The 26,406-nt window shown below is 41.0% G+C and overlaps 1 protein-coding gene across 1 annotated transcript in view; it reads right to left on the minus strand.

Moving 5' to 3' along the window:
• Nucleotides 1–25,797, minus strand: part of ANTXR2 (ANTXR cell adhesion molecule 2) — a 180,332-nt gene extending 154,535 nt beyond the window's left edge. The window contains exons 1-7 of the mRNA XM_019962996.2: nucleotides 24,856–25,797; nucleotides 24,127–24,198; nucleotides 21,943–22,014; nucleotides 2,780–2,861; nucleotides 1,959–2,066; nucleotides 1,767–1,835; nucleotides 317–397 (exon numbers count right to left, since the gene is read on the minus strand). Of these exons, the coding sequence (XP_019818555.2) occupies nucleotides 317–397; nucleotides 1,767–1,835; nucleotides 1,959–2,066; nucleotides 2,780–2,861; nucleotides 21,943–22,014; nucleotides 24,127–24,198; nucleotides 24,856–25,007 (636 nt within the window). The 5' untranslated portion in view covers nucleotides 25,008–25,797. The remainder of the gene's footprint in view (nucleotides 1–316; nucleotides 398–1,766; nucleotides 1,836–1,958; nucleotides 2,067–2,779; nucleotides 2,862–21,942; nucleotides 22,015–24,126; nucleotides 24,199–24,855) is intronic.
• Between the last annotated feature and the right edge of the window lie 609 nt (nucleotides 25,798–26,406).

The raw sequence follows: 26,406 nt of genomic DNA on the forward strand, positions 1-26,406 counted from the left end.
GAAAGAACGGGGAGAAGGGATGGTTAAGGAGGTTGGGATTGATATCTATTCACTGCTATACTTAAAATGGATAACCAATGAGGACCTACTTTATGTATAACACAGCAACTCTGCTCAGTGTTATGTGGCAGCCTGGGTGGGAGGGCAGTTTGAGAGAGAATGGATACATGTATACATATGGCTGAGTCCCTTCTCTGTTCACCTGAAACTATCATAACATTGTGAATCAGCTATATCCCCAAACAAAATAAAAAAATTTTTTAATTCTTTTAATTTAAAATTGATGAGCCTTTCCTACCCACAAAGAAATACTCACAGAATTAATGATTCCTCTAAGAGCTTGAAATCCACCTTTGACGGGAAACACTTGTTCCTTGGAATCAGCGATTCTTTCGAGCTTTAGGAAAAGGAGGAAAAGTTCACTGGGGGGTGGTTGAGACATACAACCTTTTATACCCTTCCTTACTTGTTAGTTACATTCATCTGAAAAATTACACCAGAGGATTAATTCCTTGTCAGGAATTGACTGGAGTAACTGGTGTACTCTAAATGCAGCACAACAAGAACTGAGATCAGGCACAGCCCCTTTACAACCGGCCTCAAGTCACAATTTCAAAAGAGTGCAGAGCTCTACGAGCTGCAAATGTCATGAGACACAGAAGCTTCGCTCACACTCAACCAGACATTTAAATGTAAAAACATTTTGTGAGTGGGAAAAAAAAATTTAATACATAAACCCTGTAAACTTCATGAAAAAAAAAAACACATTTTTTAAGGAAAATCATTAAAGATTTTTCCAACAGACTTCTCAAATTCTAAGCTCCTAAGCATCAAATTTTCAAACTAAAACATCTAAACAAGACTTGTCATGATAACCTCGTCAGCTGATTAAAGAGGAGCATGCATATTATTTTATTAATGTTCAAGAAAAATAGGGTTTTGTCTTCAGTTTAATTAGGTAATGAAACCCATCAAAATCAAACATTACTAACACAGAGTTCAAGACAGGAGGCCATTTTTATAGCAGATCTTTAACAATTAAGTGGGTTTCTGTGGTTGCTCAGATGACAAAGAATTCTGCTGCAGTGCAGGAGACCCAGGTTTGACCCCTGGGTTGGGAAGATTTCCCCTAGAGAATGGAATGGCAACCCAATTCAATATTCTTGCCTGGAGAATTCCATGGATAGAGGAATCTGACAGGGTATATTCCATGGGGTTGCAAAGAGTCAGACCCCAGGAGTGACAAACACTGTGCTTCTCAGGTGGGACTAGTGGTAAAGAACCCACCTGCCAACGCAGAAGACATAATAAGAGACGTGGGTTTCGGTCAGGAAGATCCCCTGGAGTAAGGCATGGAAACTCACTCCAGTATTCTTGCCTGGAGAATCCCATGGACAGAGAAGCCTGGCAGACTTTAGTCCACAGGGCTGCAAAGAATCAGACCCAACTGAAACGACTTAGCATACATAGAAGTGTTAGTTGCTCAGTCGTGTCTGACTCTTCGTGACCCCATGGGCTGGAGCTTGCCAGGCTCTTCTGTCCGTGGGATTTTCCAGGCAAGAATACTGGGGTGGGTAGCCATTTTCTTCTTCAGGGGATCTTCCCAACCCAGGAATTGAACCTGGGTCTCCCACATTCCTAGCAGATTCTTTACTGTCTGAGCCACCAAGGAAGCATGCATGCAAGTCATTATTGAAAAATCTGATCAACTCTCCTTAAGATTATTATGTGATTTAGATTCAAGGCTGCAGATCTGCTGTACTTACTTGAGCTTGTTCAAAGTCAAGGACACCAACACAATAAACTCTAGCCCCAAGTGACCTGGATATCTTTGCCTATTGAGAGAGAGAGAGACAGAGAGAGGGAGACAGGTAAATTATTCAAACATCAGGCTACACATGCAGAGACATACAGCAAAATACACTGGGGTGTAAAGACAGTTTCAGTTCAATACTCACCTCTTTCTCTGCATATGATGGCACCAGACCGTCCAATTTACCATCTGTCAGAGCAATTATGATACTGGAGGTTTTTAAGTCTCTTGCTTTCTCAATTTGCTCATTTGCCTGAAAATGAAGAAAAACTGTCCAACTCACAAGTTAATCTTAACTTTTAACCAGCATGTTCCATCAAGCTGTATTTTAAGTCTGGTAAAATCGAACTATTTTGGACTAGCTTTTAAAACAGCATAGGGCTTGCCTGATGGCTCAGGTGGTAAAGCGTTTGCCTGCGATGTGGGAGACCTGGGTTCGATCCCTAGGTTGGGAAGATCCCCTGGAGAAGGAAATAGCAACCCACTCCTGAAAAATTCCATGGACAGAGGAGCCTGGTAGGCTACAGACCATGGGTCACAAAGAGTCAGACACGACTGAGCGACTTCACTTTCTTTCTTCTTTCTTTAAAACAGGGTATTTTATATTAACTATTTTAATTTGAAATATACATATATTCACATTATAGAATAATTACTATTGGGTGTAAATGACAAAGGTTTTTAGCCTTGGCTGACTATAACCACGGAGAAAATGTGGTTCTCTGAATATAGTTGCAGAGAAAATGGAAAATTCCTTAAAAGGCAAACTGTCATCCAAACTTCTTTTATCACCATGGTAAATTCTTTCTATCAGTCTTATCCCTAGAACAACTAAAAGAATTTTTTTTTTTAATTTTAAGGTAAGCATGTAATGGCATCTTTGAGTTTTACTAGGGAGTTATAATTTATTTCATTACAGAGTAAGGAAACGTTCTTTCCCATACTTACAAGTATAAAAGAACTTACTAGCTTTAGTCCTTCATGGATGTATGTCTCTCCTACGGGACTAACATGTTTCAAATTGTCCAAGCCTTCACTGATTTTGCCTCTGAAAATAATACAGTACAAAATTAAACAAAAGAAAAATGAGGAAAGATCACAATAAGCACTTTTCAAAAAATGAGGCAGTTTTGCAATTAAGGCAGTTTTGTCCCAGGTTTTGAGGGCAAACAACTCCTCATACTGTCATTTTAATGAGTATTTAATAATGTCCGTATTTTAAGCATAAAATCATTCACCAGAGTCTCACCCACATTTAAAAATAACTTACTTTATTTTAATTTTAAGGATTCTATTTTAATATTGTAGTGAAAATTATTATCAGACAAGTTCATCTCAGGAAGTTTCCAGAAAACACAACTTTCAAAGTATAATCCTAATCTTCCTTCTTTGTAACTCAGTCACCTCCACCAACCCATTTTGACTGTCTCTTTTAATACTTGTTTTAAAATCTACCTATTCTGAACCTAACTAACTTCAGTACACTCTTTTTTCTAAGATGCCCCAAATATATTCATGTTCAACTTTTACTGCAATGAACAATTCTGTATCTTAAAAATATTCTACTTTAAAATAATTTCACGGATTTAACATTTTCACTTAACTAGACTAGAAGCCTGGAGAAGGCGATGGCACCCCACTCCAGTACTCTTGCCTGGAAAATCCCATGGATGGAGGAGCCTGGTAGGCTGCAGTCCATGGGGTCGCTGAGGGTCGGACACGACTGAGCGACTTCTCTTTCACTTTTCACTTTCATGCATTGGAGAAGGAAATGGCAACCCACTCCAGTGTTCTTGCCTGGAGAATCCCAGGGACAGGGGAGCCTGGTGGGCTGCCGTCTATGGGGTCGCACAGAGTCGGACATGACTGAAGCGACTTAGCAGCAGACTAGAAGCCTACAGTGGGCTATCACCATGTCTATTATTTATAATGCATCCCCCAACTTTGCCCTAGTTACTTACTATAATGTCTTTTACAAAGTAAATGTTCAATAAATTTTTCAATCTACCCTAGGAAAAAAATTCGTAGTTCCACAGATGATGGAGTAAATTACATAATTTATAAACTTGTTTTATCTAAATATTTATGTTTTAATATCTACAGAAACAACTTGAAACTGACTCAATCTGAATGCAGATAAAAACCAAATATTTGGTGCTTCCCAGAAATGAGTGGCAGCGTGTCCTCAAGCATTAATGTTTGCTGCCAAAAGAGAAATGAAAAAAGACAACTGAAATCCAAGTTTACACAAACAGCTTTTGCCTGGTAAAAATCGCCTTCTCCATTTAGTTCAGATTCTAATCATCATTACTTCTGAGGACTAGACAACCCTAGTAGAAGACTCTAAGCAGAAAGAACTTGCCAAATGTGGGGTTCAGAGTGGGAAGGTGGGTCTCTGCCTGCTTATTTCGCTGGAAGAAGCACAGCACTCTTACCTGTATCCCATACCAGCCTCTGTGACATTCTAAGTTACTCTGAACTGCTTCATTACTTTTGCAGCTACAGAGTCATAAGAGGAAAAGTGTTCCTTGGCCATATCCAACAACATCAACATTCATGAGCCCTGGTCTGTCACTTCCCAGAGTAACTACATACTCTGTCAGCCTCTCCTCTATCAACAAGTATCACTGGGACTTCCCAGGGGGTCCAGTGATAAAGAGTTCGCCTTCCAATGCAGGGGGTGCTGGTTTGATCCCTGGTTGGGGAACTAAGATCCCACATGCCATGGGGCAACTAGGCTCGTGCACCACGACTAAGACCTGATACAACAGATAAACAAAAAAGTTTTTCAACGGAAAAAAAAAAGTGTCACTAAAAGGGAAATGGAAGTCAAAACAAGACAGGGCCTTTGAGGGATTCCAAGTAACTAAAAATAAGTTTAAATTTTTTTTATTAGTAAATGGTAAACTGAGGGAGAAAAAAACCATGTAGTAGGTAAAAAACACAACTCATCCATTTATACCATGACTTAAAGTTCCAAAGGAAAGCAAGGGAGAAAATGTTTAAAAGTAAGAGAAGAAAAAATGTGTATGTTATGAAGATCAGCTCAAGTCAATATCAGATTCACTGAGCTTGGCTTTAACGTTGTCTTCAACCGCAACAAACAGCAATACCGAAACTACTTTGGAGTTTGTTGTGGTTCTGTAGCCAAGGATGCAAGACACACAAAGTCCCCTATGAGCTCACAGGGCAGAAGCTTCTTTGCCATCCCTGAGTAATCGCTACACACTTCCTCTTTTCTGCTAACTACAGCTATTTCTTGCCCCGACTATCAGGAACTGCATGGTAAATGTCTTCCTCATTCAGAAAATTCTGTTAAGCTCAATGGTTATCATATTGCTATATCCTGTTTTCTAAGATCTTAGCTTTTCTTTTCAGATGTTACTAATTTTCTGCAATGTTATTGTATTCTGTGTGACTTCAAATACTTCTTGGAAAGAGGCAGAATTTAAATAAAGCGGGATATGAAACCTCTGTTTGATTGATGTTGCTACTTTTGTTTTTGTTGTTGTTGTTGGGCATCAGGGTATCAAAATCTATAATCAACTCTTTCTTCTTGACTTTATAACTATGTTGATTGAAAAGAGGGGATGAGGCAGAGAGGTGGGGGGTGGCAGAGGCAAAAACATATTGACTCATTTTTTAATCTAAAAAATTAACACTCTCAGCTCTGTTAGTATCCTTCAAATTTCTCTGCTGAGTAAAGGAAAGAAGAGATAAGAAGGGAAGAGGAAAGATAAGCAGACAAGAGAAGGGAAAGGAAGGAAACACAGCAACCACAACTGCTAGGCACTGTGCCGCCTCAGTGGCCTTTCTCCAGCCATAAGACACCGCAACTATGGAAGGTGTGCATGAGGTCACAACTAAGGTGAAGATATATTTGATAAATAGTGGCATAATAAAATAGTTGGCAGAAAATTCTGACTTGCCCAACTAGCACAATTCAGCCATAATTTTAAGTCCTTTCTACTTGTGACTAAAGATATACATTTATAAATGTATCTCTATACTTAACCTGAACTTTTCAATGTGCACTGCCTTAACTCTCCAGACTTCAAAGCTCTTTCTAGGTTTCAGTCAATCAGTCTACACACATTGGCTGAGCACCCACACATGTGAACACTGTGATCTTACACCACGATATGACAACAATTTACGCCTAGTCTATGGCTACCCTCTCACCCATTTACAGGTGCAATGTCGTTCTCCACCCTGGCTGGACACTGGGATCGCCTAAAAGGCTTTTAAAAAAAAAAAAAAAACATCTTCTGGACACTAATGGAAAAAATTATAATTTACTTGATGTGTGCTGGGGTCAGGGTATTTCTTGGAAATTCTCCAGAGCATTCTATAGTGCGGCCAAGAATTATGAAACTCTGATTTAATCTAATTTTAAAACCTTTCCATGTTGTTGGAAAGGGCTTCCCTAGTGGCTCAGTTGGTAAAGAATCTGCCTGCAATGCGGGAGACTCGGGTTCAATCCCTGGGTTGGGAAAATACCCCGGAGAAGGAAATGGCAACCCACTCTAGTAATCTTGCCTGGAGAATTCCATGGAATGTTGTTGGAATGCTCTTTTCCTTACCTATTTTGCCAGTCAGTTCTTCTACTAAAGGGGTTTTGGAGGTAACTAGGATAATCTTTTAAAATGTAAAATGCAGTTTCTGGGATGGATGACTTATAGCCAGAGAGAACATGGATTAATTCCAAGCCCAGTCTCATTTTCTCAACTATAAAACAAAGAGGAAAATACCTGTACTACAGGGCCATTGTGAGGATTAATATAATATAACATATAATATAACATATAATAAGTACTGCGCTAGGCCACTTCGCTAGCTGTCCAGGGGTTAAGACTCCACACTTTCAATGCAGGGGGTGTGGGTTCAATCCCTGGTCAGGAAACTAAGATCGCACAGGCCATGCAGCATGGCCAAGAAAAGCTACTATGGTTGTTATTGACACTGGTCATTCCTCTGTTCGTAGGATTTTGTTCACCCAGTTTACTTGCTTCTTGATTCTAAGGAGAGCTCACTCAGCAAACTGAAGGTTGAAAAAATTTGATAAATACCCAAAAAGGAGGAGGGAAAGGAATAGAGGAAAGAAAGTTTATGCTGAAGCTTTAGTGAGAACAAATGATATGGAAAGCTATAGAATGAGGTGGGAAGACTCAGGTTTGGAGTAAATCAGAAACGAACTAAAACTTGGGTTCTGCAACTAGTGTAAGCACTGGCAGTTGTTTAATTTCCTGCAGCTCAGTTCCCATATCCATAAAGTGTAAATAAGAATGGCTGACCCAATGACGTCTTCATTCACTCATTCCACAGACATTTATTAGGTGACTACTATCACATTTATGAAAATGTTAGTTGCTCAGCGACCCCATGGACTGAAGCCCACCAGGTTCCTCTGTCCATGGAATTCTCCAGGAAAGAACACTGCAGTGGGTAGCCACTCCCTTCTCCAGGGGATCTTCCCGACCCAGGGATCGAACCCCGGTCTCCCGCATTGCAGGCAGATTCTTTACCATGTGAGGCACCAGGAAGCCCATCATCTTTTTAATATAATGTTATTATATTTGGCAGCTTTGAACAATTCAGAAAGCTGTCGGATCTGGACAGAAGAGCTATTAGAGGAGATAGACGAGAGAAAGGAAATGGTTAGTGCCCTAAACGAACCCTCTTTACTACAGCTTCTCCTTTGCATTGCCATGTTGCTCTTCTACAAAACCTACAAATGGTGGCAAGCTGAATTTGAGGTGACAGATGGCACAACGGATAGCAGTCCAGACTGCTCCAGCTAATTATCTACCACCGCATCCTTCAGTTGTTTCATGTTAAGCAAAAGTAACACCAACATAACTCCACAGGGTTGCTGTGAAAAATCAAAGAGTTGATGCATATAAAGAATTCGGTACAAAGTCAGTGTCACACAGACATTAGTCATTATTCTTTTATCACATGATGTGTCAGGAACTGAGCAGGGTCATCTGCAGCCAGACCTCATTCTTTCATCATGCCACCCTGCATCATACCATGAACGCAACCCACAGGTCAAACATGGTGCACTGGCCACCTTAATTCCCAGCTCTAAAACTCACTAGTCTTAGTAATTTTGTGACTTTGCTAAGTTGTGTCCTCTCTGAGCTTGCATTTCTCCCCTGTGAAAATGGGAACATTGATAGTACTTATATAGCAGAGTTGTTATAAAATTTAAAGGGACTATTACTATCAGGGCTTCCTTGATGGCTCAGTTGGTAAAGAATCCACCTGCAATGCAGGAGACCCTGGTTCAATTCCTGGTTTGGGAATATCCACTGGAGTAGGAATAGGCTACCCATTCCAGTATTCTTGGGCTTCTCTTGTGGCTGAGCTGGTAAAGAATCCACCTGCAATGCAGGAGACCTGGGTTTGATCCCTGGGTTGGGAAGATCCCCTAGGGAAGGGAAAGGCTACACACTCCAGTATTCTGGCCTGGAGAATTCCATGGACTATACAGTCCATTGATGCTTTTGAACTGTGGTGTTGGAGAAGACTCTTGAGAGTCCCTTGGACTGCAAGGAGATCCAACCAGTCCATTCTGAAGGAGATCAGCCCTAGGATTTCTTTGGAAGGAATGATGCTAAAGCTGAAACTCCAATACTTTGGCCACCTCATGCGAAGAGTTGACTCATTGGAAAAGACTCTGATGCTGGGAGGGATTGGGGGCAAGAGGAGAAGGGGACGACAGAGGATGAGATGGCTGGATGGCATCACTGACTCGATGGACGTGAGTCTCAGTAAACTCCGGGAGTTGGTGATGGACAGGGAGGCCTGGGTGTGCTGCGATTCATGGGGTCGCAAAGAGTCGGACACGACTGAGTGACTGATCTGATCTGATCTGATACAGTCCATGGGATCGCAAAGAGTCAGACACGACTGAGCAACTTTCACTTATTACTTGTAAACAGTTAGTACAATGCATGGCACCTAAGTGTTCAATAATCAATACCAACTGTTTATATCAATTTTCTGTGCATGCGTGCTAAGTTACTTCACTCATGTCCAACTCTTTGCGATCCCATGGACTGTAACCCCCCCAGGCTCCTCTATCCACGGGATTCTCCAGGGAAGCATACTGGAGTGGGTCACCATGCCCTCCTCTAGGGGATCTTCTAGGGATCGAACCTGCGTCTCCTGTGGCTCCTGCATTGGATTCTTTACTGCTGAGCCACCAGGGAAGCACAGTGTTAGTTGCTAAGGAAGATCGCATTGCAGGCAGATGCCTTACATCTGAGCCACCAGAGAAGCCCATCAATTCACTGTACTGTGCCAACCGTTGACGGTAATGTAAATAGGAATTATCACCTTTGTTTTTCACAGTTTGGGAGCCTTATTTGAGAACTTCTCTTCACTAGTGCAAAAACACATAGAATTTTTAAACTTTATATTAAGTTATACAAACTCCAACTCATATGCATGTGTTCAGTATTGCTCTTGAATAGGTGAATATCAAAATCCCAAAATGTACTTCTATCACAGCACAATATTAAACTATTTTAGGAAAATTATCATTTCTAATAAATAAAACTTCAATTCTCACATTTATACCTTACCTATTAATTCTTAAGACTGAGAGTTTGAATTGAAAAAACTATTCAAAGTCATGAAAGTAAAAGGAAATGTGCCCATCTATTCCAACCCAAGAAGGAAATAATGATAATATTAAAATAATACAAAAATAAAGTATTAATGTTGTTAATAAACAGCTTTAATTCATACAAAGGAATGAGAGTGAGAGGCTAATAATAAAAAATAAAAGTAAATAACACATCATTCAAAATTTGCTGACATGGGTTATGGGTTACAGCAGAATCTAAAGACTAGTGCCAAAATTACCAGTCTAATTTACTATTTTGGTTACACACAAGGTTTTTTTTTTTCCATTTAGCTGGCATGTTTATTTCTGAAAGCGATTCATCTTTGGAGTTTCATTATTACTTTCAGTATAAACTATGGTACAGAATCTCTAAATATGACCTCTATCAATTTCTTCCCACTCTATATGCACCCATTTTCCCATCAAAAGTTGGAATTTATCCCCCATCCTCTTGATTCTGGCCCAGCCCTGTTACTACCTGGCACTAGAACAAGGTAGAAGCGATATTCTTAGACGTCCAACCCTTAAAAGAAATGGAGACACTGCTTCCTTCATCTCATAGTACTCGCTCTTGGACCCAGTCATCATGCCTTGAGAAGCCCAGGCCACAAGCCGAGGTCCCATGGAGGAAAACGTTATTCCAGTAAACAGCCCTAGCTATGCTCCATAACAGTAACCACCTTCTATGATTATAGCACCAGATAATATCATGTGGGACAGAGAAGCTTCCATTTGAGCCATCCATCACAGAATAGTGAGAGATAACAAAATCATTGCTTAAGCCACTAAATGTTGGGGTGGTTTTTCATGATCACTATGCCTGTTCCAGGACTAATTCTAAATGAGGCACAGGACTTTTCCCTTTATATACCCTTGGTAGCTAGCTGCCATACAAAAACTTTGATTACCCTGAAATCACCATGGTAGGAGGAGACTTAACCTAGCCATGAGTTGAAGTCATGTGTAGCAGAATGAAGACTCAGGTCAACAGTCCTAGCTGAGCTCCTAGACAACAGCCAGCACCAGCACGAACTTTCGAACAATGTGGGTGCGGTCATTTCAACCCTTCTAGCCATTCCAGCTTTCTAGCTGACAACAGGCAAAGCATAAGAACTGCCCATTCAATGCACAATATCATGAGAAATGACTAGTTGTATTTATATCACTAATTTTAGAGTAGTTTATTATGCAGCAACAGATATTCAAAAATTAAAGTTGTGACTAAAGTAAAAGGTAAATGACCTTGAAGAGATGGATAGTAAAGACTGGAAAGGCAGTGAGCAAATTGTTACTGGAGGCTCAGTTTCATGCTCATTCATATCTGTTGCATTCCATTGGTTAAAGTGAGCCATAGCCCCAGCCCACATTTTTTAAATTATATATTTAAATTAAAATACTTATATAAACATATGTAAATACATGTGTATATATAAATATATATAATATATAAATATGTGTGTACTTAAATACATATATAAATATATAAAAATACTTATACACACATATATTATACCTATTACATATATAATCATATTTGTCTCAGTGGTAAATCTGCCTGTCAATGCAGGAGATGCCAGAGAATAGGGTTCAACCCCTAGGTCGGGAAGATCCCCTGGAGGAGGACATGGAAACCCACTCCAGTATTCTCACTTGGAAAATTCCTTGGACAGAGGAGCCTGACACGCTACAGTCCATGGGGTCACAAAGTGTCAGACACAACTGAGTGTGTGCACGTGCACACACGTATGCATATATGTTGTATGTATTCTGTGTTTCATTGGAGGTCACAAAGGAGCAACCTATCACAAAAACTAAAAGCCTCATACATCTATGCTACCAAATGCCAGTTTAGATAACCCTATAAGCATAAGTGTTATAGGTATGGAGGTAGAGGAACCAGAGATCAAACTGCCAACATCCACTGGATCATGGAAAAAGGAAGAGAGTTCCAAAAAACATCTACTTCTGCTTTATTAACTACACCAAAGGCTTTGACTGTGTGAACCACAACAAACTGTGGAAAATTCTTCAAGAGATGGGAATACCAGACCATCTGACCTCCCTCCTGAGAAATCTGTATGCAGATCAAGAAGCAACAGTTAGAACTGGAAATGGAACAACAGACTGGCTCCAGATTGGGAAAGGAGTACATCAAGCTGTATATTGTCACCCTGCTTATTTAACTTATATGCAGAGTACATCATGAAAAATGCCGGGCTGGATGAAGTACAAGCTGGAATCAAGATTGCCAGGAGAAATATCAATAACCTCAGATACACAGATGACACCACCCTTATGGAAGAAAGTGAAGAAGAACTAAAGAGTCTCTTGATTAAAGTGAAAGAGGAGAGTGAAAAAGCTGGCTTAAAACTCAACATTCAGAAAACTAAGATTATGCATCTGGTCCCATCACTTCATGGCAAATAGATGGGGAAACAATGGAAACAAGTGAGAGACTTTATTTTATTGGGCTCCAAAATCACTGCAGATAGTGACTGCAGCCATGAAATTAAAAGACGCTTGCTCCTTGGAAGAAAAGTTATGACCAACCTAGACAGCACATTAAAAAGCAGAGATATTACTTTGCTGACAAAGGTCTATCTAGTCAAAGCTATGGTTTTTCCAGTAGTCATGTATGGATGTGAGAGTTGGACTATAAAGAAAGCTGACCACAGAAGAATTGATGCTTTTGAACTGTGGTGTTGGAGAAGACTCTTCAGAGTCCCTTGGACTGCAAGGAGATCCAACCAGTCCATCCTAAAGGAAATCAGTCCTGAATATTCATTGGAAGGACGGATGCTGAAGCTGAAACTCCAATACTTTGGCCACCTGATGGGAAGAACTGACTCACTGGAAAAGACCGTGATGCTGGGAAAGATTGAAGGCAGGAGGAGAAGGGGATGACAAAGGATGATATGGTTGGATGGCATCACACACTCGATGGACATGAGTTTGAGCAAGCTCTTGGAGTTGATGATGAACAGGGAAGCCTGGCATGCTGCAGCCCATGGGGTCATGAAGAGTCAGACTCGACTGAGTGACTGAACTGAACTGAACTGTACTTTATCCTTAAGAGATTATCAGCCAGGGATATGAAATGAACAAAACTGCAAACAAAATGTAGTAATACACAGAAACTTTATAAAGATTTCAATTCAGTTCAGTTGCTCAGTTGTGTCCGACTCTTTGCAACCCCATGGACCGCAGCATGCCGGGCCTCCCTGTCCATCACCAACTCCCAGAGTTTACCCAAACTCATGTCCCTTGAGTCAATGATGCCATCCAAGCATCTCATCCTCTGTTGTCCCCTTCTCCTCCTGCCCTCAATCTTTCCCAGCATCAGGGTCTTTTCCAATGAGTTAGCTCTTCGCATCAGGTGGCTGAAGTACAGTTACATAACATAATTAAATATTGCTCTTGGAAAATAAAACTTAGTAGACTGAGTAGAATATGAGACAAGACAATCTTCTCAAGATGTTATTCATGTCCATACAAAATTACTAATGATTTATAATCCACTTAGCACTGTACTTTACCTGAGCAATTACAAATAAAGCATTTAGCAAAATGTCTGATACATAGTAAGTGCTCAATAAACTTTACTACTTCTATCTCCTTCCATTAATAAACCACAATATTATATAATCAGTCTGACAAAATTAGAAAAATTACAGGAGGGAAAATCTGCTCACTCATTCAAATGTGGGACCATCCTAGCTATCTATTTAATTATGCCATTATATACTGTTACATGGCATACAGTGTGAAGAATAAACTGCAAAAAAAAAAAATTGTTCCCTATTAGCTCAACTTAAAAGATTTTAAAGGGTTTCAAAAGAATGAAAGATGATTTTTCAGGCACAAACATTGCTAATACATTATCTTAGGAACTCATACTTTATATAAAAACTTGTTTACTTTTTATTTAACATGTCATGGTAAGGCCAATATATGTCAAGGTCTCTGTGGTACAGATTCCAGACCAATGAATCCAAAGTCAGAGTCCTAGATTCAAAAATATCTGCTTACAAAATGCCCCATACAATATGGGTTTGTGAAAATTCGTCTCTAATTTAGTCTACACTTACCTAAGTGAGGTACCCAGATGACACCTAAAGTCTGTATCTGCTGTATCTTGTGTGTTTATACCCCATTTCCTCATTCAACACCTCCCTGGGCCATGAAAAAATGACCTCTGCATTTTACCACCTGAGTGTGCCAGGTGTGTCTTCCAGACATGAGTAACAATGCATTTCATTTTCTAGAACACATCCACAAAGCAAATATGGGACTTCACTGAAAACGGCTATTCCCACATCCACGACTGGAGTCTGAGTTGCTGCCATGCTCAGACCTCTCAGAATTAGCACAATGTGTGACCAGCACTGACTTTTCTCAACAGGAAAAATTACTTCCCTGTTAGAATCTAAACAAAAACAACTAGTCACTTCCTCTCACCACGTCACTGGTTTGTAAGAGCACAGAAGAAATTCAGAGGATGAATATATCTTTGAATTATGACAACTCTGACCAATTCTGGAAACCAGCTGGAGAAAGGGGAACAAAGATTCTGAGGCAGTGGAATGGTTAGGTGCTCATGCTCAAGAGCTATACACAGGGGTGAATTCTGGCTCTGACATAGCCATGTCACTTTGAGCAAAGTCACTTGACTTCAAGCTTCTGCTTGAATCTGGGCACATAACGGTGACGAGGCGGTACAGTGATAAGACCCAGATCTCATCTCAGCCTCAGCCTCCTTCCCACCTAGTCATTAATTAGGCCTCCTCATGCATTATGTGCACTTAATCATCCCAATATTACCCCAACACTTCTACACAGTAAGAATGATTAGCTCCTTATAACAGACAAGACAATTGGGTAGCAAGAGGTGAAATAACTTGTCCAAAGTTACACAGCTCGTATACAGCGCCTATGTTTTTCTGACCCAGAGTCCAGTCCTGATGTTTACATTTAACAAGCAACCTTCAGGATCTGCGCCCCTCCGCCAGGCTTCCCTTCTGGCTCAGCTGGTAAAGAATCCACCTGCAATGTGGGAGACCTGGGTTCGATCCCTGGATTGGAAAGATACCCTGGAGAAGGGAAAGGCTATTCATTCCGGTATTCTGGCCTGGAGAATTCCATGGATTATATAGTCCATGGGATCCCAAAGAGTTGGACATAACTAAGCAACTTTCATTTCATTTCACTTCAGCACTCCCCAGGTTAACAGCTGAATATGTTCTATTCCTATTCAGGAAATTAACACTGAATAGTCATTGGAAGGACTGTTGCTGAAACTGAAGCTCCAATGCTTTGGCCACCTGACATAAAGAGCCAACTCATTGGAAAAGGCTATGACACTAGGAAAAATCGAAGGCAAAAGGAGAAGCGGCAGCAGAGGACGAGATGGTTAGATAGCATCACTGATTCAATGGGTTTCCCTAGTAGTTCAGCTGGTAAAGAATCCACCTGCAATGCAGGAAACCCCAGTTCGATTCCTGGGTCAGGAAGTTCCCCTGGAGAAAGCATAGGCTACCCACTCCAGTATTCTTGAGCTTCCCTGGTGGCTCAGACCATAAAGAATCTGCCTGCAAGGCAGGAGACCTGTGTTCAATCCCTTGGTTGGGAAGATCCCCTGGAGGAGGGCATGGCAACCCACTCCAGTATTCTTTCCAGGAAAATCTCCATGGACAAAGAAGCCTGGCAGGCTACAGTTCATGGGGTCAAAAAGAGTCGGACATGACTGAGCGACCAAGCACAGCATACCACTAACTCAATGGACATGAATTTGAGCAAACTCCAAGAGATGGTGGAGGACAGGAGAGCCTGGCGTGCTGCAGTCTATGGGTTCGCAAAGAGTCAGACAGGACTGAGTGATTGAACAACAACAATGCTCTACTCCTAATGTTTATACTTTCTAACTCCTGAGTTCCATTCTGATACCAAGAGAGTTGTCTCTGGCTACATAAGTCAGTCATATTTCCTTTAAACCTAAGCATTTGTTTTTTATAAATAGTATATTATTCAAATAAAATTGAATAACCTAAATGTATAGAAACTAAAACATGAAGGAGCCCCCACCTTGAATCTCACTAAAGGAACCCCCACCCTGAATCTCATTGCTAAGACAATATTGTTGTTAGCAATTTGTTGCTCATTTTCCAGACTTTTTTCCATGCATTCATTATCACACACACATACCATAAAAATCATTAAAATTTTTGTTTTTATCATCTTTAACAGAGTATTCTGCAACTTGCTTTTCTCAACTAGTATATCTTAGACATATTTTCATAGCAATATATATAGATTTTCCAGTTCTTTGAATGACTGCATAGTATCCAATTCTATGTATATACTCTAATTTAATTACAGTATCATCAACTGATGAGCATTTAGATTTACTACCATTTTCAAATTATGAACAATGCTTCAGGGTTTAATCTCACATATACCTATCTTTGCACACCGGTGCTACTATTTCAGTAGGGCATAGTCCTAAAAAGTAAAATTGCTGATAGAAGACTTCTAAACATTTACAAATACTGGCAAATTTCCCTGCCTGCAAAATGAATGAACCAATTTATAAATTACCAACTATCTTATCACAAGTAAACTTTTAACTTGGATTCAAAGGAATTAAAAGAAATCCTTTCAAATAACAGAAATGTATATATTACTTACACTTTTTATATAAATTTAATCAAATAACTTATTTTTAATTTCCTAGACTAAGTTTGTCTACAGAATATTTTTTCCTAAGTAATTGATTATTATTCTCAGGTCAAACAATTATATGACTTTTTCAAGTTGGGGACAAGTATATCAAAAAGAGAGTTGGAAATGTTCGTAACTGATCTATAACAATAGGAATGAAAAGATTAGCAAATATAAATCATGTTTTTATTATTTCTTAAGGAGAGAAAACATTTGATAGCAGTTAATAACTCAGGTTCTAGAGTCAGACCAACCCAATCGTTCATTCAACATATACTTCCTGAGCATCTACTATGTTTCAAGCTCTGTTATAGGTGTTAAGATTTGGAGGTGAAGGTAAACGAGACAAAGAAGACCCCTCTGCTCTCATGCAGTTTACATTAGGGTTATGGAGATAAAATAAATCGATTAATTATCAGAACAATTTCAAAAAGTGATAACCAAATAGAGAATTGTGAGACACTACTGGGAAGGTGGGGTAGGATTGCTTCACACCTGATACCAAGGCAAGGCCTCTCCAGGGAGGTGACGCATGGGATGAGGCCAGGCAAGACATGGGGAAGACAAAGGGCAAAACTGCTAGTATAGAAACACACTCGGCCCGTTCAGGGAAGGGAAAGGTGGCGAGTGGGCGAGACTGGGGCATGCAGTGTTAGGACAGGATTGGGTGAGCAGTCAGGTAGGGCTTTTAGGCCACTGGGAAATGCTTTCTACTCTAAGCCATCAGATTGTCTTAAGAGCAAGAGTGGCATGATCTATTCTACATTTCAAGAGACCATTCTGGCTAATATACTCCTCATCACTGATTAACTGTGTGTCCTTGGACAAGCTACATTTCCTTTCTCAGCTTCAGTTTCCTCATTTATAAACTTGAGATAATAGTATCTATGACATGGAGTTGATATAAGGGTTAAATAATGAATGGAAAGCATTTTGCACAGTATCTAGCACATAAAAATGTTCACTAAATGTTTCCAACTAAATCGCTTTTACCTCATTAAGATTACACTGAACAGAACTAAGCATAATTCACTATCACCAATTATTCAACACAATAACTAAAAATATCCTTTTAAATGAGTCTTGATTCAAATTCTCTAACACCGAGAGGCTGGATATTTCCATATTGAGTCAACACTCAGCACTTTCCTCTTACTGGATCCTATAATACAGCCCTGAGTTATATGTGTTTGTATACACTCCTCACTATCACACACAAGATTATCCATCCTTGTGTTACCTCCAGAGCACATAATGCTCAAAACATGGTATACAGGGTAGCCAGAGCAGGATGGTGGGTAGGTGAGTGGAGGGATTACCAGATAGGGAGGATAAAAGAGAAGACTCTTGAGAGTCCCTTGGACTCCAAGAAGATCAAACCAGTCAATTCTACAGGAAATCAAGCCTGAATATTCATTGGAAGGACTGATGCTAAAGCTGAAGCTCCAATACTTTGGCCACACGATGCAAAGAGCCAATTCATTGGAAAAGATTCTGATGGAAAAGACTGAAGGCAAAAGGAGAAGCAGGCAGCAGAATATGAGATGGTTAGATAACACCTCCAACTCAATGGACACGAATCTGAGCCGGAGACAGTGGAAGACAGAAGAAGCTGGCATGCTACAGTTCATGGGGTCGCAAAGAGTCAGACAGGACGCAGCAACTTAACAACAACAATGAAAATAAAATAAAATAAAAATCATGAGGGCAAAAGAAGAGAATGTTTCAAATTGAAATATTCAAAATAATAACGTTTTAGGACTTTCCTGGTGGTCCAGGAAAGTCTGCCTGGACCTGCCAATGCAGGGGACAGAGGTTTGATCCCTCATCCAGGCAGATTCCACACGCCACAGGGCAACTAAGCCCATGTGTCACAACTACTGAAGCCTGTGGGCTCTAGGGCCCATGCTCCACAATGAGAGAAGCCACTACAATGAGAAGCCCTCACACGGTGACTAGAGAGTAGCCCCACTCACCTTAACTAGAGAAAGCCCACGTGCAGCGACGAAAACCCAATGCAGCCAATAAATACATTTTTTAAAAAATAATGGTTTTAAATCATGAGCATATAAAATGGATAACTGATCATTTCTTGCCATGTTTATTATTCTGTTTATGCATTTACATAGTACCAGACTTCATGATGAAACCCTAACAGAAGACACAGTCCAACTGTAAGGACTTACTGCCTTCTAATCTTGCTTCCTCTCTACTGAAGATATTTAGCAACACTTTGAAACACGAAAGAGGTACTTCTCATATTTACCAAGCTACAGAAGAATTATGAGACATAGAAACAAAATTGTGAAACCTGATGTGTTTGACCTTTGCTTTTCCTATGCGCTCAGACCTCTAAGTGTGACATCAAGAAAATTCATGAGTAGAATTCCCCTTTCTAGACTTTGAAACAAGGATCCCCAATAGCTGTGGCAACATTCGTTCAGTGATCTTGCATCTAAATATGTGAATGATTTCTACACACTTAAAAGGCAGGAATAGAGATGCAGATGTAGAAAATGGACATGTGGACATGGAGAGAGTGGGTTGAATTGAGAGATTAGGCTTGACATAAACATATCACCCATGTGTAAAATAGATAGCTGGTGGGAAGCTGCTGTATAGTATATGGAGCTCAGCTCGATACTCTGTGGTGACCTAGAGGGGTGAGATGCTGGGGCAGGAGGTGGGTGGAAGGAGGGGAGGAGGGGGAAGGGGTTGCAAGGAAAGGGAGGTCCAAGAGGGAGGGGTTATATGCATACATATAGCTCACTTACTTTGTTGTACAGCAGAAACATACAACACTGTAAAGCAAGAATACCCCAATTTTTTTTTTAAAAGGGGGGGTATAATGAATGAAAAGTGACCTTATATCCAAATATAGAGGACCACAGAAATTTGAAAAGTTACTAATTAAATAAAATTGGTAAAAGAACAACTAGGTTCAGAATTTAATCCTTTAATGGAAACTGTTCTGTAATATACAAAATACTTTTGTATGCATTGTCTTATTTTTGATCCCCACAAATCTCTTAAGGAAACACAGTTAAAAAAAAAAAGAAAGAAAGAAAGAAGGAAAACACAGTAGATTATGCCTGCAGTTTATAGACATAAATACTGACAGAATGAGAAGATGATTTATCCCATCTCTAACCAATAAGTAGCAAAACTGGAACTCTAACCCAGGCCTTGTTAGTGTACATTCTGCTACCCCAAACTAATGCAATTTGGCAAACAGGGAAATTTGTTAAAACTAAATTTATTTCTATTTAAAAAGAGAAAGAAGAGCCAACTATGTTTTAAGTTGCAAATAGCATTATACTAAAATTCCTCCTGAACTATTATAAATCCTTTCAAGCAGTACAATAATCCCTTTATATAAGGATAATGCCTCCCCATGATTAAAATACTGCACACTGCCTAACTGCAGATACTAACAACAACAAAGCTCTCTTCTCTTGATACATATATGCCAGACTCTGTCCTACATTGTCCACACGCACTGACTTCAATTTTTACAGCAGTCTTATGAGGTAGGTATTATTATTATGACCATCATCATCATCATTATTCAGATGGAAAAAAGTGAAGCATAAAGAGGTTGTCACTTGTCTGTGACCATTTGGCTAGGAAATTGGTTCAGCAACTTTCAGCTGCAATATTCTGCTGCCTCTGGAAACAGAAGCCTCTTTATCCCAACCTCTGCCTTATCAGATTCAACCAATGATAACAGAAAATCTTTAGTGAGATTCAGTTTAGTTCATTCTCTCAGTCCTGTCCAACTCTTTGTGACCCCATGAACAGCAGCACGCCAGGCTTTAACCTGTCCATCACCAACTCCTGGGTTAAAATTGTGTTAGTGAGGTTGTGTACAATAATATAAATTTACTATTATTATAGTGTATAGTAATAGTAAAAATTGTGTTAGTGAGATTAACACAATTTAAACCCTTTCCATGCCTGCTGATGCAATACCAATCTTGCTGACCTGTGATTACAGTTTATCAAAGTGCTGGAGAACTCACATATAAAGTACCTAACAGAGAACCTAGCACAAAGTAGGCAGTTAACAATTACTGAGAGTCTATAGTGTGTCTGGCAATATTCTAAATGCTTTTCTCTACATATGCACTCCACAAATGTTAGCATGGTTCTCTTTTTGTGCTACATGCTATGTATATGCTCAGTTGCTCAGTCGTGTCCAGTTCTTTGCGACCCCATGAACTGTAGCCCCCCAGGCTCCTCTGTCCATGGGACTTCCCAGGCAAGAATACAGGAGTGGGTTGCCATTTCCTCTCCCAGGGGATCTTCCCAATCCAGGATCAAACCTGCAGCTCCTGCATTGGCAGGTGGATTCTTTACCACTGAGTGACCTGGGGTGAATCAAAAGCTGTTTCTTTGGAAATTAAGCTAGGCAATGGAAAAAATTCTTTTCATGAAGGCAAGGACTGTTATATCAATGGGAATAAACAGCTGTTGTATTTGGGTTGTTAGGGACTACTGTTGCCCCGGCCTTTGATGAGACCCAGATGCACATGAGAAAGTATGAAACGAAGTATCAGAGAGGAGACTGAGGTCATAAGCTGGACTCCCCACCTACAGAGAGATTTCCTCTCCAGGAAAAGTAAAACTTAAAGCACAAATATGTTAGAAGTTTGATGGATTTTCCAAATCAATTCTGGGAATTTTAAATAAGTTACCTCTGTAAGCTCTTTTAAAAATTATGTGTTCTCGACATTTTTAAAGTAAAAAAAAAATACTTTATTTAAAGGAACTATAAACACAAAACTCCTCAGAAATCCACATATTACACTGAACAAGGTACAACAGCCTTCTTTGCTGACACTACAGTTTGGAGAAATTGGATTTCACAATAAAACTAACCCACTCATTTATTCAAGAATTGATTAAGAACTACCTTGTGTACTTCATGTTAAATGAAGTAGAAAATCTCCCTTCCCACTATGGAAAGTACCACTCTTTAAAATGTCAATGACTACTTATTTTTTTAACTTTTTATTCTATGATGGAGTATAGCTGATTAACCATGTTGTGATAGCTTCAGATGGAAAACAAAGGGACTCAGCCATACATATACATGTATCCATTCTTCCCCAATCTCCCCTCCCATGCAGGCTGCCACCTAACATCAATGACTACTTCTAACTTGCCACAATGATTAGTTCAAACGACACCAAAATGGTCATATAAAGTATTATGACATTGATTTGGGGGAAATTTATATATATATATATATATATGAAATTAAATTCAAATTCATAAATATATATATTTATGAAATCAAAAGCGAGTTCTTTCATAAAGGTAAACCTATTCTGCATCAGTGGACCTCAGAGTAAGTCTGAAGATGCAGGATGTCTGCTCCATCTAGTAAATTATCCAAATAGATCCATATCTTTCTCCTCCTTAATGTTCTTCAAATTCCTAGTTGATTAATATATTACATCGAAACAAGAAAGATGTAGAACTACTTACAGTAACAGAGAGGGGGAAAGGTGGGAGGCAGTAAACACACAACTAAGGCGGAGATCTGGGTCTCATTGTACATTCCACAGCAATGTGAATGATATTGATTTTCAGATTAGCTACTCTTTTTTATTATTCATACCTCCTTTTCCCTCTATTAGTGAAGAGAACTAAACTGTCTGCGTACTTGCTTGATTCCACTGAGAGGCCTGAATCACCACTTGGAAATATCCATCATTCCTTTAAGATTAGTCTCTACTAAAAGCCTGCAGCAAAGTGATAATGCACTAACCTGTCTCCGGTTAATGGCAAAATAATGGTGGCTTGAGAAGAAAACACAATGAAAGATAATCTCATTTGAGGGCTGCAAAACAAGAAAAGAGGCAGTTAAAACATTTTTAAAAGAAATATTGATATAATACAGATGTATAGCTAGGGAATCTCATTTAAAATCAGTCTCACTGAACAGTCCAGTCTTCTTTTAAATGGAACCCCTAAGTAGATACATGAACTCTGCTCAACATTACCATTATCACATAAGTCATTCTGGATTTAGTCAGTGCTGCTCAGCACTCAGGCACTCCTCTCTGACCCACAGGGCCACTTTAGGAACAAATTACCTAGAAAGATAAATCCCAGGCCAGTGGAAAGTTTTCTTTCTTTCTTTTTTTTTTTTTTTTGTAGAAAGCTCTTTCTTTGGCCTTCTACCTCATCTTCTTCAAGGAGGCCAATCCCTTCAGAATGATTATCATAGCAAGTTTAGGGCTGGAGACAAGCAGGTTTGATTTAATTACCACAACTATGAGAGGAGTTCATACAAGTTATCCTGAGGTAGGATTACTTAAGGAGTGTCAAGGACAATGTTAAAGAGAAGAACAAATCACATTTTGATTAGACATGCTCAGTTCTCTAAGTCTTTAGCATCATACTTCCGACTGGCAACAACTGCCCTAGTTAGCTACACCTTTTAAGCTCTAAGCCTTGATCTCACAGAATGATTCCTGTTTCAAAGACACCCTATGCAATGTTTCTTAAGATCTGAACCTGAGGCTGTAACACTCAGCTCTATAAACTGAAGAGCAGAATGATGCCCAAGGGTTACACATATTTGAAAAGTCATTCACTTCAGTAGTCACCCTTTACTCATTTCCTACAATATATTATGGGTTAGCAACTGAACAACTAAACTTGTGCCAGAGAACTGTTTACTATAGAATTCCAATTTGTAAACCAGACCAAAGAAGAGCCCTACTTCTTGGAAATCTACTGAAATGACCCACTGCGTTTGATCAAAATCTATGAGACACTCTGCACACTCTTGGATTAAATCAGAAAATTTATCAACAACTCTCTCTCCTGCCTTTGACACTTAACGATATAGAGCCTCATTTACTTTTCTTTCCTAGACAAGCTTACCTTAGACCCTGTCCAGAAATGAGTGTTATACTTGGCTTCTTAAACAGGAGACTGATGACTGAACATGGACAAGCATACATTTTTATAGGGATAAGCTTACTGCTGCCAATAACTGAAAGCAAGGATTTCCTAGGCCTCTACAGATTGTTTGAAGTTACTTGCAACATGACTTTCAAAATGTTTTGATCATCCAAGCCTGTTTTAAAGAAAACATTTGGGCTAACACGACTGAAAGAAGCAATATTTAATGATACAGCTCCTTTTCATGTCCTTTCCATTATCTTGATAAACTTGCATTTCCTCGTTGCATTTTTTCTTCTTTAAAAAGAAAAAAAAAAAAAAAAGAGGAGGAGGAAAAAAGCCTCAAAAGCCTAGTGTCCTAGGGTCACTTTTAAATAAGAAAGCCACTAATTTCTGGTTACCTCTAAATAAGAGAGTAAGCTGGCTATCATAGCAGTTATGCTTTTTATAGGAGACAAACCAATCTTTCCTAGTAAGGCTTATTGCATATATAGAACAGTTAAATTTTAAACCAGCCACACACCCACACATTGTGTAAACACAAGTCATTTCTTTAAAGGCACACACACACAAGTGCCTTTTCTGGTAGTGGGTTATTAACACATGCTCATTTGAAGTTTACCAACACTTTTTTTTCTTAATGAGGACCTCAATAATGCTAAGAATTGTGTGGAATGGCAAATATATTATGGGTATTATTAGCATAAACTTTTAAAGTGATAAATTTTGAGAAAGCATAAGTGAAATTCAAAACAGATGAAAACTCAGAAAGGAAAAGACATTTGGAATCATGTCTGAAGATACTTCCCCAGAGCCTGAGCCAAGTTTCTGGGATCCAGATGAAATAAGGCCTCAACAACTGAAGGGCTGTCCTAATAACAGCATGTGTGTGATAAGACCTTGAGGCACTTAAAAATCAACACTTCAGTAAAGGCTTTCCTTGCAAATGGTTTCCAAAAAAGGATACCCTATCTAGCCTTTGGTCTACTTGCCTCCAACTCAAAGTCCCCTGCTTAGGAAAGAAAAGTAGGAGAAATACCTTACAAATCTCTCTGTAAGTTGCTGGACAAAATTGTAAATTTCAATCCAGTTATTTGCCACACTCCCAGACCTGAAAAAGAAAATTGAACGAATCAGAAAAACAACACATTTACAGGGGTGTAAGCTGACCTCTTCTTCAAGCCAAGTTAACAGTATTAGCAACTGAAAGGTAGGTGCTACAAGAACCTAGGAAGTCTACCCATCTTCAAGGATCACCTGCCTGCTAATTGTCTGGAGTAAGATCCCAGCTCTTCAAATAAACACAGCCTTCCTTAGAAGGAAATGCAATCCACAGTTGAGTACGTTAACTTTAGACTGCCAAGCTACAATGAAAGTGCTGTGCTCAGGGTAAAACCCGGCAAACTTTAGCCAGCGTGAGGCGTTGAGGACTGGGGGACTCAGAAGGAGTCTTATGTGGGTCCCAGGGTCGCAGAAGGTTACCCCAAGTGACCGCACTCCCATTTCCTAAGAAACCCCGCCACTGGCCAGCAGTGACTGCCCATCTCCCTAGAGAGCCTAGCAGCTCCGGGCTCCTCCTATTACCCCGCAGCCCGCACAGATCCGAAAGCGCTCGCCTTTCGGACAGAGATAGCAACAGGGCGCCCATCACCGGAGTTACCCCTCACCCCTCCCCAGGTCACACAGACATCTCAGCCTCCCCCCACCACAGCTCACCACCCAGGGCCACTCTCCCCAGGAGACCCTGGATCCCTTTTCCCGCACTCACTTGTCTAAGACGAAGTAGAGATCAAAGGCTCCGTGGCAGGAGGGCTGCTCCTGGGCGCTCAGCAGCCCCCCGGGACCGCTGAGAGCTAGCAGCCACAGCCCAGGGACCAGCCAGCGCCCGGGACAGCGGGCCGGGGAGAGCCCCGCCACCATCCTGCGGCCGGGGGTCTGCGGCTCCCTCCTGCTCGCAGCCCCCCTCGGCTCGGCTAGACTCCACTCGGGGGCGACGCTAGGGTGGTGGGAGTGACCAGGGACGCACCCTGAGGTGGGGGTTAGCGAGTCCCTTAGGGCGCCGGCGCCTGGGTCAGAGGGACCCACTGACTGACAGAGGGAGGGAGACAGGGAAGGAGGGAGGTCCTAGGAGGACAAAGGGAGACTCCGCCGCCGCCGCAGCTGCCGCCGGAACTCTTGACGAATCCCCGTGGAAGAGCGATCCGGCCCTCCCCCTCCCGATTCCGGAGAGTTCCTGCAGATGACCGTGGCCCGCGGCGACTGCTCGCAGGAGAAGTTCCTCCGCCGCGTTGGGTCGAGCCTCCAGCCTCCGCTACGGAGCTCGGGTCCTCCAGGAGGGCCGCCCGGGACGCGGCCGCCGCCGCGTACACTTAAAAACGGAGGACCGCTCGGTTCGGGTTCCCCGCCTCCGCCGGGCACTGCAAACTTTTCTTCCTCGTACTCGGCTCTGGCACCGCGCGGCGGCCGGGCGGTCCTCTTTAGGGGAGGAGGCCGGGCGGCTCCGGAGAAGCCACTCGCAGCCAAGGCCAGAACCGCAATCCGGCCGGGTCTCCGCGGTGGCAGTGTGCGCCCGAGGGCGGGGCCTGAGCCGAGCCACACACGCACACTTGTGGGTTCGTGCCGAGCCGAGATGACTAAGGCTTGCCAGCTTTTGGAAAGGAGAGAAGTAGTTTAGAAAAACAGATGTCCTCTAGAAACTAAACAACCCCCCTTCCTGTACCCTGCAGACTCGGCCTGTTGCAGCAGCTGTGCAGAGCAGCCCGTGGCGAGGTTGGGAGACTGAGGTCTAGCGGTCTCGAGAAAGGGCATGACCCCCTCTCTCTGCCTCACCCCCATTATCACAAGCGCACTTGCTGCTCTGGTATCTAAGGAAGGCAACTTCCTCTTTTTTTTTTTTTTTTTTAAATAAACCTACTTCATTGTTTCATCTCACAGACTAGAAACTTCTCTGTGTGGGGTGTTGGGGGGAGTAAGGGTGGGAAACTCTTCAGGAGTGAACAGTTGTACCTCAAAACATTGCATCCCACTGACATTGATCTCAAGCTCCAGATATTAAGAATTTCATCTCGGAGCAAACTTGCACAGGAGCGAGAGTTTGCATGCATTTTGGATTCTCTGCTTACCCATTCTGCACTCAACCTCTCTCTGCCCCCACCGCAACATGCCTTCCCCCGGTGGAAACTGGCTTTTAGAGACTAACCATCTGACCGGTATGTTAGTCGCTCAGCCGTGTCCACCTCTTTGTGACCCCATGAACTGTACCACCTCAGGCTCCTTTGTCCATGGGATTTCCCAGGCAAGAATACTGGAGTGGGTTGCC

The sequence above is a fragment of the Bos indicus genome, chromosome 6 (genome assembly GCF_029378745.1).
Source record: "Bos indicus isolate NIAB-ARS_2022 breed Sahiwal x Tharparkar chromosome 6, NIAB-ARS_B.indTharparkar_mat_pri_1.0, whole genome shotgun sequence".
Lineage (NCBI taxonomy): Eukaryota > Metazoa > Chordata > Mammalia > Artiodactyla > Bovidae > Bos > Bos indicus.